The 17,940-nt window shown below is 38.2% G+C and overlaps 1 protein-coding gene across 10 annotated transcripts in view; it reads right to left on the bottom strand.

The window, feature by feature from the left end:
• The window catches only part of Jhy (junctional cadherin complex regulator), an 82,514-nt gene extending 67,270 nt beyond the window's left edge, over nucleotides 1-15,244 (bottom strand). For 7 of the 10 annotated variants that reach the window (XM_078047185.1, XM_078047193.1, XM_078047189.1 and 4 more), the window contains exons 1-2: nucleotides 14,980-15,095; nucleotides 12,233-12,650 (exon numbers count right to left, since the gene is read on the bottom strand). In XM_078047185.1, the coding sequence (XP_077903311.1) occupies nucleotides 12,233-12,570 (338 nt within the window). In that variant the 5' untranslated portion in view covers nucleotides 12,571-12,650; nucleotides 14,980-15,095. Of the gene's footprint in view, nucleotides 1-12,232; nucleotides 12,651-13,001; nucleotides 13,081-14,979 lie in introns of all 10 variants that reach the window. The other 3 variants (XM_078047186.1, XM_078047187.1, XM_078047192.1) reach the window with 3 other exon arrangements.
• Nucleotides 15,245-17,940: the final 2,696 nt, after the last annotated feature.

The raw sequence follows: 17,940 nt of genomic DNA, 5'->3' as shown, positions 1-17,940 counted from the left end.
GTCAGTTGCCAATTCATGTCATCTTGGAGCCAGTTTCTTTCATCTCTGAGAAGTTATATTCATTTTGTTTTGTTTATTTCTTAAGAATGCATAAGGATCAACAGTGTCTCTTACAGGGCTCTGTGTTTCTGGTAAACTTGTCTCCTCACCTAGGGGAAGATCAGGGAAGCAGGACCTATTGGTTATCTTCCTTTTCTTGTCTCTGCCCCAGTATGTTGCACCATGCCACGGACATAAGAATTCTAGAATAAATAATTGCATCTCTAAAAATACTCTAGTCAGCCCAAATAAGCATTACATATTTATTTTTTAAAACCAATAGTAATAAATTAGAATCTAAACATGCAGGAGCTTCTTGCATTGGGCCAAATTAGTGAATGACTTTAGAACTTATCTTGCACTGAGCAAAACACAAAGTTCGTCTTTGGCTGTTTAGCAGATGTGAGGGTGATCTGGCTGTAACACCTGACACTCCACTGATTGGCAAGGTTGATTTGGCCAAACTGGCTGGCCAAGTAGGTGTCCCCTTCCTTTCTCACCACTCCAGGTATAGCCCTTCCAATGCATGTGCTCCACTGAAGAGGATGACCTTCCCACTAGAGGAGGCCAGTTCTTTTGTCAGGGGTATATGAACCCTGCTAGAACCTCCAAAGAGGCTCTCAACTGTGGTCATTTAGGTACAGAAGAAAACTCAATTATTATCTTCAGGTGAATAAAAAAATTTTAATAAAGAAATGTGCTATTTGCCCATGTCCATACTATAATGAAAGGAAAAACTGAATTTGACTGTACTCTTTATTCATTAGGAAACTCATGAATTCAGTAAATACTTACTTATTAAGCACTTGCTAAGCTAGGGGATATGGAGGTAAATGGCACAGTGCTGGACTCACAGACCGGAATGGGTAGAGACAAGCTAACAAGCAGCTTACAATGTGGAGGGATGCCTGCAATGATGAGAGGCATGGGGCCATCAAGTCTCAGGAAATTGGGGAGAACTTTCAGGAGGAAGCGATGGCACTGCTGAGACCTAAGGCTAATGAAGCATGTGCTAGGCTGAGGGAACAACATGTAAAATGGAATGGAGGGGAGAGAGAATCTGGTGTTTTCCAAGAACAACTTCTGAATGAATAAAGTGGAGGGTGTTGGGAAGGAAGGCTGAAGAACACAGCTCAAGGTCAAGCAGAGGTTGGATATTGAATGACTTTGCAAACTCTATGAAAGCATCTGGGCTCCATAAATTGATTTGTAAGTTTAGTTGGAGAGAAGAGATTTTAGAAAACATTTCTGGACAACCAAAGCATTGAGTTTCTGGTATACACCAGTCCTCTAATTTTCACTGCTTAGAACAAGGATGGCCACCTCTCAAGGTGACAACCCTGGGCATCACTGTTCTGCTACTCAGTAGGGAGTGGGATGTAGAAAGACAGCACATTACATTGTATGTTGATCTCAAGGAATGCTTGCAGTAAATCTCTAATTTTTGCCTTAGAACAACTTGAGGGAAGTATAGTACTATTATTATTATCCTCATTTAATTGATGAATAAACTAAGGCTGATAGAGCTTTTCTAAGTCTCCCAAGGCCACAGAGCAAAGGAGTGGTAGAGCCAGGATACAGACCCTGGCTCTGGTTCCTGGCTCTTGTCCATTAAACAGCAATGGATGCCACAGCATCTCCCATAGATGGGCGTGAAGCAAACTTGGTGCAGTGTCTGCCTTGGGTGAGTCAGAGAATTACTCAGTAGGCCAGTAATAGATATCTGTGGAGGACCTCCCTGTGTATAGGAAGAATGTTAGGCACAAAAGATAAAGCAGTACATAAAAGAGAAGAAGGCTGATGGATCCTCCCCTTCAGTGAGGAGGACAGGGTTTATGCACCAACTGTAATGAATGAGGAAAGATTTAAACAAGATGCTGTAAGTATTTCCAATAGGAAGACAAGGCTGGCTACAGAGCTCACTGGTAGAACATTTGCTTAGTATGCATGAGGGCTTGGGTTCCATCTGCAGCACTATAACAACAACAACAACAATAATAATAAATAAAAATAAAATAGGAGGAAATAACCTTGTTTATCACTGAAAATGTTAACCTCCTATTTCTAGATTCAATTGCTAGATGATATCTCAAGTCCATTCCAAATCCATTGTTCTATAATTCTATGATAGACTGACAAGATAATCAATAACTGAGTAATGTCCACTATTTTTTCAATAAGTAATTGCCATAGTGTGAATTTAAAGTGTCTCTCAAAGGCCCACAGGGTGAAGGCTTGGTTGCCAGCCTGTGACATTATTGGAAGGTGGTGGAACCTCTAAGAGGTGTGGCCTAGAGGAAGGAAGTTAGGTCACTGGGTATGTGCTCTAGAAGGGGATATTGGGACCCTGCTCCTTCGTCTCTCTCTGCCTCCTGGCTGTCATGATATGAACAGGGATCCTCCACTGCGTGCTCCTGCCATGAGGCACTGTCCCTCCACAGAGCCAAAGCAACAGGGCCAAATGACTGAACTGAAGCCTCTAAAAGTATGAATCAATAAATCTTTCCTTCTTATAAGTTGTTTATGTCAGGTATTTTGTCACAGTGATAGAAAGCTGACTAACAGTAACTTTCAACAGTTGAAGGAAATGGATTTCTGATTTTCTCATCTGCAGTTACACCAAAATTAATATACTGAGACTAGTCATCATATTTTACCAGTATCAGCAGAAAATGGCATCATGTCTACAGACATGGCTAAAGACTTTCCTCGATCACATGCAATGATCATGGTGCTTTGTTTCTATGAATGATGACATGGAATATTGTGGTTCTGAGAAATGGTTCAGCAGAGTGTCAAAGGACAAGCGTCCTAGAATCAGCTGCCTACACTGAATTCCTGGTGTCACCAGTTGCTGTGTGAACATGGGAAAGTTATTTAATTAACTTCTGTATTTGCACTGAGTCACAGTCAGTAAGGGCTAGCTATGAAAGCACCTGTCAGTGAGCTGTTATGGGTCTCTGCTTGCTGCGTGACATTCAGACACCATAGCATGGCTTTGTTGTTGTGTACTGTGCTTCCTGCTGATGGATCTCCAGGGATCCTTCTCTCCCCAAGGCTTCAGGTATTTCCAGGGAACAAAGCTATCTTGTGATGCTATAAGTGTTACTCTAGTAGCCTGAAAAAATTAACACCCATCATTAAAAATCCATTTTTTTAGTTGTGACTTAGGCACTGTGGAAGATGTCTGAATCATAATTTAGGACTTGGGATTGAGAAATGTTAGTGTTTCCATGAGGCAAAACATTTTGACAGCTGCTGAAAGGTGATGAAGATGAAGCTGGGAGAATTAAATTATCTTAGAATTTTCAAAAAAGTTGTAGTCTCTAACCTCAATAGATTTCCTTTCTCAAGTGGCTATAGAAGCAATATCACATGCTATAGAAGACTAATGTTTTAAGCGGAACCTGGAAAATACAGAGGGTTTGGAAACAAACCTGGTTGAGATACATGTTTTTGAACAAGTGTTTTGGAAAAGAAACTTTAAAAACATGTACAAGCAAGGATAGCATTGGAACATGTGACTTATATGAAAGCTTTAGCCACATTGTTTACACCTGCAATGACTATCTTAAACCTCTCCTTCTCCCTTTCTAGATGGAAAACATGTTGAAACAACAGGAGGTAATGTTTTACAAAATTATGAGCACAGAAAGCTGTAATGCTTCACAGAAACAAATGTAATGGTTGAAACAGAACATGATACTAAAGAACCCCATTGTACTGAGCTTGTGTGCTGAGAAGTCTCATTGTGTTTTGTGGTCCAGGTCAACACACTGGGACAAAATGAGTGTGAAGTACCCTTTCATCAGTAATCATCCACGCACAAAACATGCACCCCTTTCCTCCTCATTTGGTAGAAAGGTTACACAGACAATGAGTACACAACTCTTTTGTTATGGCTCAGACAACAGATGCCGGGTCTCCTCTTCAGAGGCCTGGTTAGAAATGGATGCAGAGAAGGGGGCGGGGGCGGGCTCACATGTATGCGCCAGGATATTTGCTGGCTTTAATGGACCATATTTGAGTACTCGCTGCGATAACTTCAAACAAAATAAAATCAAGACTCCATTTAATGAAGAGCTTCATATTCAGTTTTGTATTCAATCAAAAAATTACTAAAATTAGAGCATGTTTCTAGTACAATTAACATCCTTTGCACTCACAATAAAATATTCAATAACTGGCCATTTTGCCTGTTGAGGAGGTGAATAAAAGCATTGCTATTAATCATTTAGCTGTTATTTATTTGCCACTTTATTTTAAGTAGGCAGTTAAATTGAAACTGCACATGTTATTATTGATTTAGTTTTAATTTAATCCTTTTAAACAGAACAATTATTCCCAATTTATATGCCATTAAATCTTTTATGCATATGAGCAGTAAATTCAATTTTTGTTTAAGTGTAAAGTTTTTAATGCTTCTTTAAGGAACTATAAAAATAACAATTGTTTCCAAGGATTTCCGAATTCTATGCTCATCTTAATCTTCTCATCAATGGCTTTAAAGTAAATAGAATGAAATAAATCCAAAAGATTAAAAATTCACTTTTGCAAGTCTGTAAGTTTTTTTTTTTCCTTTTTGTGGTGCTGGGGATCAACCCGAGGGCCATGAGTATGAGTAGGCTAGCTAAATTCTCTACTACTGAGCTACATCCAAGTAGGAAATAAAATAGTTCCACAAATATACTGAAGTGTTTTTGTAGAGGTTATTTGCAATCTAAAAAATTTCACTGAATGAAGGCACTTTTTGACTTAAAAAAAAAAGATGGTTTTATGAAATAAAGACCAAAGACTGTCTACAGAAACACACTAAAGTGAAGGGGCTGAATTGTTAGTGAATTCTGTTTACAGTAATTATATAATTTGTAATTCCAACCAAAGTCCGCCTTTTTCTTCAACAAAATATTTGTGGCTAAAAATCAACTAAATATTTATCCCAAGTTCTTATTAGTACCAATTTTTATTCAAGGACAATCTATGAATTAAAAAAAATAAATGATCTAAAGAGGACATTTTGGTAATAGCAATATAAAATTCTAGTGCCTCTTTCTATTAAGTTACGTGAAGCCAAGGCTGCATCTTCACAAGGGAAATGCTGTATGACACAGTATTTAGAGACACAATTCCTCTCAGTCAGTGAGTCCACAATGCTAGTGGCAGACATTTTCCATGGAGGCTCCGGTGTTCCTTTCATTCTCCAAAGCAATGGCTAAGAGGGTAGAGACTTAGATTTATAAAATTTCTAGGTGCTTATATGTTCTTTAGATAGACTTTCTTATATTTTAAATGTCAGACTGAGAGCACTGGAATTTTGCTGTGATATCATGGGAAAAGCAATGGACCTGAGTTCTTGTGCTGCTTTGTCAGTGACCAGCAATATGAACTTGAGGGCATCTCCTTACCCCTCTAGGTCTCAGGTTTCTCCTTTGTACAACAGGGAACAGGCTGACCTTTATGGGCCCTATATGCTCTAAGAATCCACCCTTTTATTAGTTGGATTGGGCTTGTCATGCAAAAAACTCCATGATGTTATAAATACTGGGGGAAAAATTAGTTTACATTCCATACAGTAAAATATACTAGTCGAAGTTCCATAGATATCCATACTAATCAAATTATATACATTAAAATATACTAAGCAAACTTTTCTGTATTTGGGAACTTATCAGGAAGGGAAAAGTAATGTAGATAGAAAAGGTCATAAATTGAACTATCCCTTTAGTAACTTGGTTACAATCTCTTTGAATCTCTCAAAAGACTTGCAGGATTGTAGGTAACATAAATTTAAATGCATGTTGTGAGGTTTCGACCTATTTGCTTATTTTAACACGACAATGCATTCTAGTTTTGAAATAAACAAGAAAGAAACTCGTGGCTGTCTCTGAGGGCAACAAACCCCAGGAGTCACCATGGCTTTAGCATTTCTGGCGGGGACTCTGCCTTTAATAGACAGGATTCATGCCCACGCACACACTTTACTTCCTTCTGTGACTGCTCAGCTGTCACGGTGGCACGGTGCCTGCTCTGAGAAGCACATCAGGGCTTAACTAAAGCATGGTTTGTGAGTAAATGAATAAAACTAAAATAGAAATAACTAATACCTATGACAATAACACCTATAACCTCACTTCTCTGATAAATCTATTTCCACGTCATCTGAAATAAAAACTAAAATGCAAGTAGTTATTCCCCAAATACTGTGTGGAAACCCCTGGAACATTACACTGGTACGCAGTGTAATGTATTGAAGGAGGTTGGCCAACCAATGCCTTAAGTTGAAAATCTACCTAATTAAAGACAATAGAAATCAACATGATGGATGTTGCTAGGTATCAATAGGAATGAAACTGAGTCCTGGAGGCTTCTGGAATGTTCTCTATAGTCCTAGAATATTAGAACCAGCCTTAAATGTCTGCTTTACACTCCCAATCATTGCAAAACATCTATTAAAACGGTAATAGACAGTATTCTAGCCTCAGCTTAAATATTTCCAAAGAGTTCGACAGAACAGCTTGAGAAATCTGAGACAAAATGAGAATACTGTTTTGGTTTTCACCAGGTCTTCCTTTATCCACCAGTATCTGTTTTGGTCTTCAGGCTGCAGAACTCATCACTTAGTACTTCTCATGATTCTCACATTATTAGCCAGAAACATCACATATTAAAACAATGGAGAGGAAAAATTATATACCACAACACAATGAAGATGCAGACTGCAAGTTAAAGGTCCTTTTTAACTTGCAGACAATTCGGAATATTCAATTTAACTAGTAATTCTTCATTGTGCCTATTTGCCTCCTGTTAATTTCTAACACAAGTGGTTTATTAGACAGGATATAGCCCTTTGTGGATACTGTGGTTCCCAGGTGATGAGAGAGGAAAATGCAGAGCTCAACGAATAGAAGCAGACTGTTTCCCAGAGAAGATGATGAAGTATAAGGCTACTGTGACACACTGCCCAAGGTAAAATACAATTAATGTTTATTTATTCTGAGGGCACAGCATTCTTTAAAAAGTTTTATTACTTTACTAACATTTAAAATTTACATTCATATTTACTCTGGCCTCAGTTTATTCTGTACTGGAATTGTTTTCTCTTTAATTTTTGCTAGATATTAAGGCAGAATCCTTCATCAGCTCAATCCATTATTATCTAGGTCAGATATTCATAATTAAAGGCTTAGGCTTTGGAGTTAGGAGAGAGTTTAATTCAATGTCTGGTTATGCCACTTATCAACTATATACACCTACAAAAAAGTCTTAGAGCCTTATCTACAAAATGAGAAAGATAATGCTTACGGGCTGTGGGGGTTGCTCAGTGGTAGAGTATGCACCTTACATGACAAGGCCCTGGGTTCAATCCCCAGCACCAAATAAATAAATAAAGCCTATCTAAGGGGATCTTTAAAAGATAATTAGATAGTATATACAAATTAAATAGTTCCATAAATAGTAGTAATTATATAAGTATTACTGTAAGCAAGACCTTATTTTATACATATACTGGGTACTTGCTGTTTTCTGATTTTTTAAAAAATATAAGACTTCAGAAAGCTCCCTGACTTAAGAGGTTATTTCTAATGCTCTAGGCATTACATTGATCTCTTTCTTCATGAGTGCTGAGTGTCATAAGGCTTGTTCTGGAGTGGGGTTTAAGGACTGTCGCATGAAGATCCTCTCTCCAGTCTTGATTCATTCACTACAGTCAATATTGCTCCAATTTCTATTAAGTAAAAGGTTTTCTCTAATCCATATACACTGAACTATGCTTGACATTGGTGAGATACAAGAGAGTAATTGCTTTGAGAAGATTCTAGTAACATCAAAACACAAGGGTAGGGCTAAGTGATTTGCCAGGCAGCTTTTAAAATTATTCATTATAAAAGCAAGAAGGAAAAAGAGATTTGCTTTGGTTTAAGGCAAGGCTTTGACTAATTTTTTGAACTACAATTCCCAGAATGCCACCTACCTTATAGAAATGAAGTCTACTTGAATTTCAAATTGTGTATGTTATGAACTCAAATATGAGCAAAAATACATCTAGGAAAGATTTCTAAGACTAATGTGAGGCAGAGAGAGGAATCAATAACTAAAGTATCCCTGAGTAACATTTTTGAAGTATTATTTACTCAACTGCCTCAGGTCTGTTTTCCTTTACATTGTGAAACTGGTCCTCATATGTTCAATGAATGAACTATGTTCTGACAATTACAGAGTTATAACCCATTTCTAATTATGCCCCAAGGTTATAGTCTATCACTCACCATTTCCAAGGCAAGTCAATCTGAGCAAAACAGCATTTTGTTAAAGGAACTCTGAATCAAAATACTAAAAATCTAACCATAATTTTGATTTTTTTGTAAGCATTATTCTTTATTACTTAAAATATATTTAGTAGTATTTAAATTGCCTTTTGGTTAAAAAAAAAAAGAAAACAGGGTTAAAGTCAGGTCCCTCAGCATCAGGAAAAAAGAAGGAAAAACTGAAAAATTGGGAGAGAAGAAGGTCACTTAATGGATTCTTGCCTTTTTGTTTGTTTGTTTTTTACCTTAAAAGTACAGACAAGGACACTTTGTACAAGGCAAAAGATTTTTCCTTTCTGATGTCCTCATTTCTGTAAATAAAACTATACCATTTACTATCTAAGAGACTCTGAATGTCTTAGTTTAGAGCCATGATAAAAACATGGCTTAGGACCGAGTGAGAATGCCTCAGCTTTCTGCTCCAATACTCACTAAATGCATGAACGGGTAATAATATAACTTCTTGACACTCATTTACAACCTCAAGGTGTGATCATTACAGTATCTACCTATCAGGGCTGCCATAAGATTTAAATGAGGTAATACATGAAAAGAGTTTTGCACAGTGATGGGCTTATGTTTAGCATTTTGAAATGCCAGCTATTGTTATTAAATTTACTCTGACTTCTCTTGTTCCTAATATCCATATCTAAGCTGAACCAAGCTCTATCAATTATTCATATACCTTTCAATTAAAATATTGTTTAAAAAATACCAAAACCCTGAGCTGGGCACGGTGGCACACACCTGTAATCCCAGTGTCTTGGGAGACTGAGATAGTTCAAAGCCAGCCTCAGCAATGGCAAGGCGCTTAGCACCTCAGTGAGACCCTGTCTCTAAATAAAATATAAAATAGGGTTGGGGATGTGGCTCAGTGGTTGGTGCCCCTGAGTTCAATCCCTGGTACAAAAAAAAAAAAAAAAAACCTGAGAACATCCCATGTCCCATGTGTGATCAGATAATTATACCATGGCACCTCTAGATACTGAAATACTGAGTAGCATGAAAAAATTACATATAAATTACATCTACAAATATACGAAAATACTCAATACTTATAACATTTAGTTGAATGAAATAAACCGATGCCAAAGAGTGTCTGAATTGATCTCTTGTGGCTAAAAACATGCTGACAAGTCATCAGGAAAAGTAGCTGAAATCTATAAAAAGAATTTTATAACCTGTCAGAGTGGCAAAAGTTAGAAAGACTAGGTAACTGTGAGGAAATTCTTGTACATCTACCCAAAGAGACACAAGGATGTGTACAGAATATTATGTTAAATAAGAAAACTGAAAACAACCTAAATTCTCTTCAATGGGTAAGGGTCAGTTGTATGTGCACACAGCAAAACTTATTCAGAAGTTTCAAAATGAATGACCACAGTCCTCAGCTAAAAAAGATAATGATAAAATGTTAAGACAACGATGCTGACTGAACAAACAGGGAGAAAAATACAATACAATACAAATATATCTATTGATTATAGATTGTCTATGAAAGAAATGAATAGAATATTGAAAGAACAGTGCAAACCCACACAAATGCATTTTGGGTTATCTCTGAGGAGGAAGATAGGGGAATGGATTTGAGAAGGGGTAAAGGAAACTATCTGTAATGTTTTATGACTTGAAGAATTTAAACAAATATGGCAATCAGGGTTACGTCATCTTTTCCCCTGTACTTTTCTGTAGGCTAGAAGTTTCTCATAATTACAAAAATTGATATTAGTAACAAAACAAGTCCTCCATTAGAGCACTCTGCCCTTAGACCAGCTATTTCATCTCCGTTGGCCTCACTTTTCCTCTCTGGAAAATGATGCTCTCAGCACCTTCCCTGCAAGGTCACAGTGAAGAGCTGAGTGAAACTACAGATGGGCCTTCAAAAGGTGGCATCATTATTGTGACAGTCTCATTACCCTCTGATAGCTGCCCATTGAGTCTTTATTCTTCAATTTAAGATGCAGCAGCATGTAGAATAACTGCCTTGACCACTGCTTCATCTCACCGCCCTCCCTAAGAACCTGTCCTCTTTTCTCCTGGCTGACCCAATCCAGTCCCAATCAAGCATTCTGTCTCACCAAAATCATCCTGGAACACCTCTGTGGCATCATTTTTCCCTTCCTGTGTATCTGGAGATCCTCTAAGATGCATATGAGATTCATTTAACTTGATATCCCCAGTAAAAGGAAGAGGAGGGGAAGTAAAAAAGGAAGAAAATGACTTAGGAGCATCCAATTTTGGCTCCCACTGGAGTCCTTACCATGACTGTATCCCTAGGACAAATCCTTTGAGTTCTCTGGTGTGGAGTAGTTACACTCAATGACCTGTAAATGTGTCTTGCAGTTAGAGGTGCTTTTTAAAGCCCCTATTTTCAGATTCCTACTCAAACAATTTTCCCATGCAAATTAGGTGTAACCCCCATAGACTCCCTAATGTGCCACAAACATGTCATTCTAATTGTGAACTTCTATCCAAATCTTGATTTCAAAATGATGCCCAAGTTCTAGGCCTTTTAATCAACTTTACTTAACATATTTGACACCTCATTTAAAAACAAAATCAATATAGACCTGGAGTTGTGGTTCAGTGGTAGAGTGCTTGCCTAGCATGTGTGAGGCACTGGGTTCAATTCTCAGCACCACATATTTAAAATAAAGGTCCATTGATAACTAAAAAAAATTTTAAAAAATCAATGTAATATGATTTACAAAGAGCTATTCACTGTTCTCAACACTTTGCATATATTATTTTAGCTTCATAACTCTGCAACTATTGTTATTATGCCCTTTTTACTGATGAGGAAATTGAGGCACAAAAGGATTAAATGGACTTGACCAACACTGTATAGCCAGTAAGTGGCAGAACCAGTATTTGAACCTAAGTGGTCTGCTTTATATTCTATGAACTTGTCCACCACATTAAAACTCCTTATTTTTTTAAAATTTTTTAATTAGTTGCACATGACAATTCAATGATCTTTTTTTTTTTTTTTAAAGAGAGTGAGAGGGGGGGGGACAGAGAGAGAGAGAGAATTTTAACATTTATTTATTTTTTTCTTAGTTCTTGGCGGACACAACATCTTCGTTTGTATGTGGTGCTGAGGATCGAACCCGGGCCGCACGCATGCCAGGAGATGGCGCTACCGCTTGAGCCACATCCCCAGCCCCAATACAATGATCTTGACATATCATACATTTGAATCAAATGGGTAAAACTCCTTTCTTAATAACTTCTTCTGTAATGAAGCTGTAATCATATAATTTACAGCTTCATTAAAATGGATTATTTTTATTCCCTTACATTTTTTTAGTAGCTCATAGCACATAGTTAAAACCCATAAGTACTGATTATTAGATGAAATCTGTATGTGATCATTCAGACCCCAGGAGATCAGCCTCTATTAGCTATGAAAAAAGGGGCCAGATAGGATTCTAACACCAATTATTTGTATTTTATTGACATTCATAGCAATCCTGTGAGACAAGCAGTCTAGATCAATTAACAGATGAGAACAAGTGGGTTGTAGAAATTAAGTAAACTTACTTCAAATGTGACACTAAACAGCACACTTAGACCAAATTAAGACCATTAGACTTCACATGCATACTTTTTTTATACCAGGATTTCTCTAAGGTGAGGTCATAGCAATGGAGACACTTGGAATATGGATAAAAAATAAGGAATATAAGAAATGCAAATGCCCTTTTAAAATACCCATTGTTTTAATTTAAAAAAGAAATCAATGTGACAAAACCCAAGGAGCCATGAGCCATGCTGTCCTTAGCTGCTTAGAGACCTGTCTCACATACATTACAAGGTGTGTGCCAGGTGAGCCTGTCCTTACTGGTACAGGATTATTTATGACTATATACAAGCCAACTCCTTACCTGTTATTCACATCATTATCCTGGACTGGGAGGTCTCCTTGGATGGCCATCTGAGCTACTTTTCTGCTTGCTTCCTCTTCTGTTTCACTCAAGCTTTCCCTCTGAGGACTGCCCTCTAGGCTGTCAGGCTCCACATCTACATCCTGGATTTGGTCCTCAAGTTCAGACTGGGACTCGAACTCTTGAGTGAGGCTTTCTGAATCTGATTCCAAGGAGTCTTCTGAAATCAGATTTAAGTCTTCTTTCTTACGTAGTGGGTTTGAGGACTGGACATTTAAATTGGTATGACCGACAGGAGATTGAATGGAAAGCTTGGGAATTAGTTTATTCTTATTCATTTTGAAAAATTAAGAAATCAACAGGAGATAGTCTTGATAGGAACAGCTGGCTGGTAAGTTCTGGTTTGCAAAATCGTTACCTAAAAAATTTATATTTATGTTACTCTATGACTACTGAAAACTCCTTAATGTCAATATTTATAAAAAATTTCAACAAGTAAGAGAACCTTGTTATATTATCTGCAGGCTTTTGTATGTAGCAATAGCTATTGGAAAAACAATTGTGTTTCCTCTCTTACAAAAACATCTGATTTAGAGCTCATAAACAGCCCAAGTAATCGAATGCTGTTTCACTGAGGAAATCAAATGGTTGCTTAAAAGCAGATTCCCTTTTCCAGCTTCCAAGGGCTTGCTACAGACAAGCCAGCACAAAGCCAATAGTTAATTATGGACAGTACCTTGATGGTACTTTATTTCATTAGAGACAGTACCTTCTTTCAAATGGCCCAGGCATCAACTTATCCTGTTCAGCAGTATTCATGGGTAGAGTAAAACAGGTTCAGAGTCTACCTTTTGGAAAATACAGAAAGGAGAAAGAAAAGTATGGTTTCCATAGTTGGAGGGATGGTTTTGTTCCTAGATCTATTTTGGCCAGCTACATCATTTGGAAAAGACCATTTGATATCCTGGCTGCCACTAGAGGAGAAATATGTAATTTAGGTGCTTATAAGGAAATCAAACTCAGCTCAGTATTAAACAATATAATAATAATAATAATAATAATAACAATAACAACTATTCGACAAAATATTTGGGAGCCTTGCTGATCCTTCCATTGAGCCAACAAGCAGAGGCTGGAAGTCACCGATATGAAAGGGATGCTATCCTGGGGATGATAGTTGGGTGGGTGGGAGACTGAACTGAATGACTGCTAGGAATTAGTTGGAGCCCCATCTAGCTTGCCTAGAGTGTGATTCCAAGTGAACCCTCACTGTCTCAAAGAGCTCTTATGTGACCCATGAGATGGTTTATGGAAAGGGTGCTTTGAGTTCATATAGGATTGAAAGGAGATGATGTTTTTGGATTGTGCTTCCTTTCATCTTTATCTAGCATTTCTATTTTGGTTGATCCTGTATCTTACTGCCTTTATGCCATTTTTTTTTTCCTGTAAGTCACATAATAAAAATCTTCACCACTAGAGATTACTGTAAAATTTATTTTATTGGCTTGCTTATGTTCTTCTGGCAAATCCTAATTTTAATTAAATAACATAACCTTATCCACCTTATTCCTATTCTAGGGTTACTTATTATGTTGACTTTGTTGCTAAGGCTTCCATGGAACAGCAACTCCTTGGAGGAAAGTGTCTTAACAAACATAACAGACAAAAGATAACGTTCATATTTAAATACTCGTGAAGTAATTTTCTATTTAACTCAAAGTTCCCCCTGTTGGTAGACTAACATCATTGCCTAATTGTATAAACTAGTTTGCTATATAGTCTCTTACTTTAAAAATATATAGTTAATTCTGCCATATTATTTTAATAATGATAAGCAGATCGTTGCTTTGTAGGGTGTTTGTAAAAAGCACCAAATCCAGCAGATACTAATGTATTTAAAAGTTTGTTTTAAAAACATTGGTTTTACTGTAGAAGTTAAGATCACAGTATTGGGACCTCAAAGAACAAGCTTAAAATAATCCTTATAGTTCAATTTTAAATTGTGCTTTCATAAAATAATTCAGTTCTTTCTATTCTTAAGTGAGAGGCCAGGATTTCTTGTCATTAACAGTAATAAACTAACAAAAGCTGGGTGTTCTGGAGACCCGATCTTACAAAAGCACGGGATTATACAAAAGGAAAAGCTCACAACTTGAACAAATCAATAAGTGGGCGTTTGACATTTAATTGAATGTGGCTCTCTAATACCACGAAGTGAAAAACGTTGTGCCACTAAAATTTCTGACCAAGAGAGGGTGACTGGCCAGTCAAAATTCCTCTAAGTAAACCAGAAATAGGGGGACATATGCCCTGGTATCTAGGGACTAAGAAATGACAACTGTCCAAGGGTTCCTTCACGGCCTGGGTCTAGTCCACTAGTTCTGGGACACACTAATTTCCTTCTACAGATGAATGACAAAGAAAAAGTTGCCCCAGTCTGGGGCAGGCCTGGAAACAGCCCAGAAGGGAAGTTTGGGTTTTCTCCCTGTGTCTGTTTCTGGGGAACACGACCAAAAACGCCACAGGGGGCGTTTGAAGGTCAGGTGCCCTGGCCGGCCTCCACTGGCCGAGGACAGGCTGCGGGGAGCCTCTCCGTGTTGTGACCCCCTGGTCTTTGGTTCCTGGTCCCCAGGCCCCGAGGCTCCTCGCGCCGGCCTAGGTTCGCCCGCCCGCACCCAGGTCGCTCGGTGCCTTCCTGCAGCCCTCCCCCGCCAGCCTGTCCCTCCCCTCCCCGGCGCGCCGCCCACCTCGCTCCAGGAGGCAGCCGCCCGTCGCCGGCCGGCCGGGCGCTCCTCGGTGGCCGCGACCTCCGGCCCCGCATCTTCCGCGCCGCCGCCGGCGGCTCCCGCGGGGCTCCGGCCCCCGCCCGCCGCGCTGCCTGGAGACCGCCGCCAACACAGCCCGCCCGCCCGCGCCGCGCGCTCCCGAACGCAGCTGCCGCCCTGCCCCGGGCGGGGGCGGCTGCAAACGGCCGCCACCCGGGCTGCGGGTTGCGGAGCTGTGGTCCCGCCACCCTGACCTTCCCATACTGCAGGGCAAAGGAAAGGAGGCAGGGTTGCAAATGAAACCGTCGGGACACCTCGAAGAACTCCGACCAAGCGGGAAGAAAAGGACCCCCATTAATGAAGGAGTCAGTGACTGCAATGGATATTTAAAGAAAAGAAGAAAAGAGAGAGAGAAACAGATAACCAATAAATACCTGGTGTTTATTGGAAAGGGTGCTTAATTCATTAATAATCTGAAGAGGCAAATTTAAAATTATACCAGAGACAGAACTCACCAGACAGACATAAGTTAAAAAGTTTGAGTGCCAGGTGTTAATTAAGGACGGCGTAAGACACAGAACCCCCATTTATTGCTGGGGGAAATATGAACTGGCGCAACCGCTTTGGAAAATAGTTTGGCCTTAACTGGGATATGTATACCTTAGGATCCAGCAATTTCACTTTCAGGCATTTACTCTGAAGAAGTGTGTCTTGGGATATGCATCCAAACTGGAGAAAACTGAAGCATTCATTAACAACAGAATGGTTCATTGAATTGTAATATTCCATACACAGGCATACAATGTAGTAGTGAAAAGGAATGAAATATAGCAACAAACAACGAAGATTGAAATGTGTAACAACATGGAGGTATCTTAAAAATTGAATATTGAGCAATAATTAAAACTCAGAAAAAATATATTCTGATTATTTTTATATGAAAATTAAAGGCAGGCTAAATCAAACTGTACTATGTTTAAAGATCCCACTCAGTGGAGAAAACTATGGGAGGAAAAAAGCCAAGTAGGATTCCCATAAAATTAGGATTGTGGCAGGTAAGGTGAGGATCACAGGAAAGAGTACTTTCAAGATAGTATTTCCTGGGTTGGAGTTGTGGCTCAGTGGTACAGCAGTCACCTAGCAGTGTGAGGCCCTGGGTTCTATCCTCAGCACCACATAAAAATAAATAAAATAAAGGCATTGTGTACAACTAAAAAATGAATTTTTTTTAAAAAAGATTGTATTTCCTGACCTTGATGGTGGTTACATAGATGTTCATTTTATAACACTTCATTAAGATGGACATTTGTATAGGTACAGAATTTTTCACTATATCAAAAAAGGTTTCAAAGAAAAGTAAAGAAAAGGAATGTAGGAAATTATATTCTTATTAAAATAGCATTAAAATCACAAGTAGATTTGAGGAACAGTCTTCAAAGAGGCAAGGATGCTTTAATACATTTGCCACCTCAATAATAGAAAGCATAAGGAATTGGAAAATGTCCTTACTACCCAGTTTTATTTAAAAAAAGGTTTTATTATAAAAGCCATTTTTATTCTGCTTTTTAAAATTAGAGTTGAATTTTTTAAAAAACTTTTTGACAAGTATGAAACTTGTCTTACCAGTGGATGGTTGGACCTTAACGTTTTTTGAAGAAATAAAAGTGAAGTAGCTGAAAGTATTGGTGTTATTCTGCCCTGTATGTTATATAGATTGTCATTCTAGCAATGGCAAACATGCAAACAGTTCCTAAGCCAAAGAAATTGTCTCTCATGGTAGTTTCCAGAATGTTTTTTTTCCCCTTCCCAGCTTTATTTTTCTCTACAAGCTCTTACTTATACAATTTATTTGTTTTTACTGTCACAATCCACGCTAGAATGCAAACTCCCTGAGGAAGACACTTTGTCTCTTTGTACACACTGTAAAGCCCCAGCACCTAGAACATGATAATCACTCCACAACTGTTTACTGAAAGAATAAGAGTATGTACAAGTTACGAGCTATGTAGTGATCCTGTTTTAACATAAAAATAATGCATTACAAACAATATTCCACTAATATTGGTTTCCAAATCAGATATCTCATCTAATACTCCCCTAATTTATCCATTTAGAAGTATATTTAAACTTCCTGGGCTGTAGCTAAGTATCAGAGCTTTACCTAGCATGTGTAAGGCCCTGGGTCCAATCCCCAGCACTGCAAAAATACACACCACCACCACCAGCAGTACTACTACTACTACTAGTACTACTACTAATAATAATAATAAATTAAATTTATTAAGTTTAAAATATGGCATACTTAATTCAGATAGTGCATATATTAAATATATATGTGCACACAAGAAATGCCTTTGTTAACATTAGATTACATTCACATAAAACTAGGGAAAGAAAGGGATGCAATCCAGAGATAAAGCCTAGAAGTGTGTGTGTGTGTGTGTGTGTGTGTGTGTGTGTGTGTGTATTATTCTTGAAGTAAAATTCAGTAATCATATTTCAAGCTTCCAGAATGAAAGCCTATTTTAAAGCATAGTTAAAACTTATGCAGTATCTGTCAAATCCCTTACCAACTACAGAACCTGTTTCTCCTTAACTTCTCCTATCTCACTATCTGAAGAGACTAAGAATCAAGAAGCGCTCTCCCTCACCTAAGTGTGAATGCTACTGCAGATATATTTTTACTACCTTCATTGTTGTTTAGAAGTTTTAGAGACAGATGTCTTCCTCAGCTTCCAGAATACTATTCTGTGGAATCAATATTGAGTCATTCATCCTTGTCCACCCTCTCATCCACTGATCAGTGGAAATTGATGCCATGTTTTCTCAAACCCTTCAAATGCTTTCTGCATCATCCAGAAAAATATTTTATTCTGGCTTTCTGAAAATGAGTGATTCTTACATGGTTCAGGAGTCTACTAATCTGGCAGCTACTGTCAGAGA

Source organism: Ictidomys tridecemlineatus, chromosome 4 (assembly GCF_052094955.1).
Source record: "Ictidomys tridecemlineatus isolate mIctTri1 chromosome 4, mIctTri1.hap1, whole genome shotgun sequence".
NCBI lineage: Eukaryota > Metazoa > Chordata > Mammalia > Rodentia > Sciuridae > Ictidomys > Ictidomys tridecemlineatus.
This window is presented reverse-complemented; position numbering and strand designations above follow the sequence as displayed.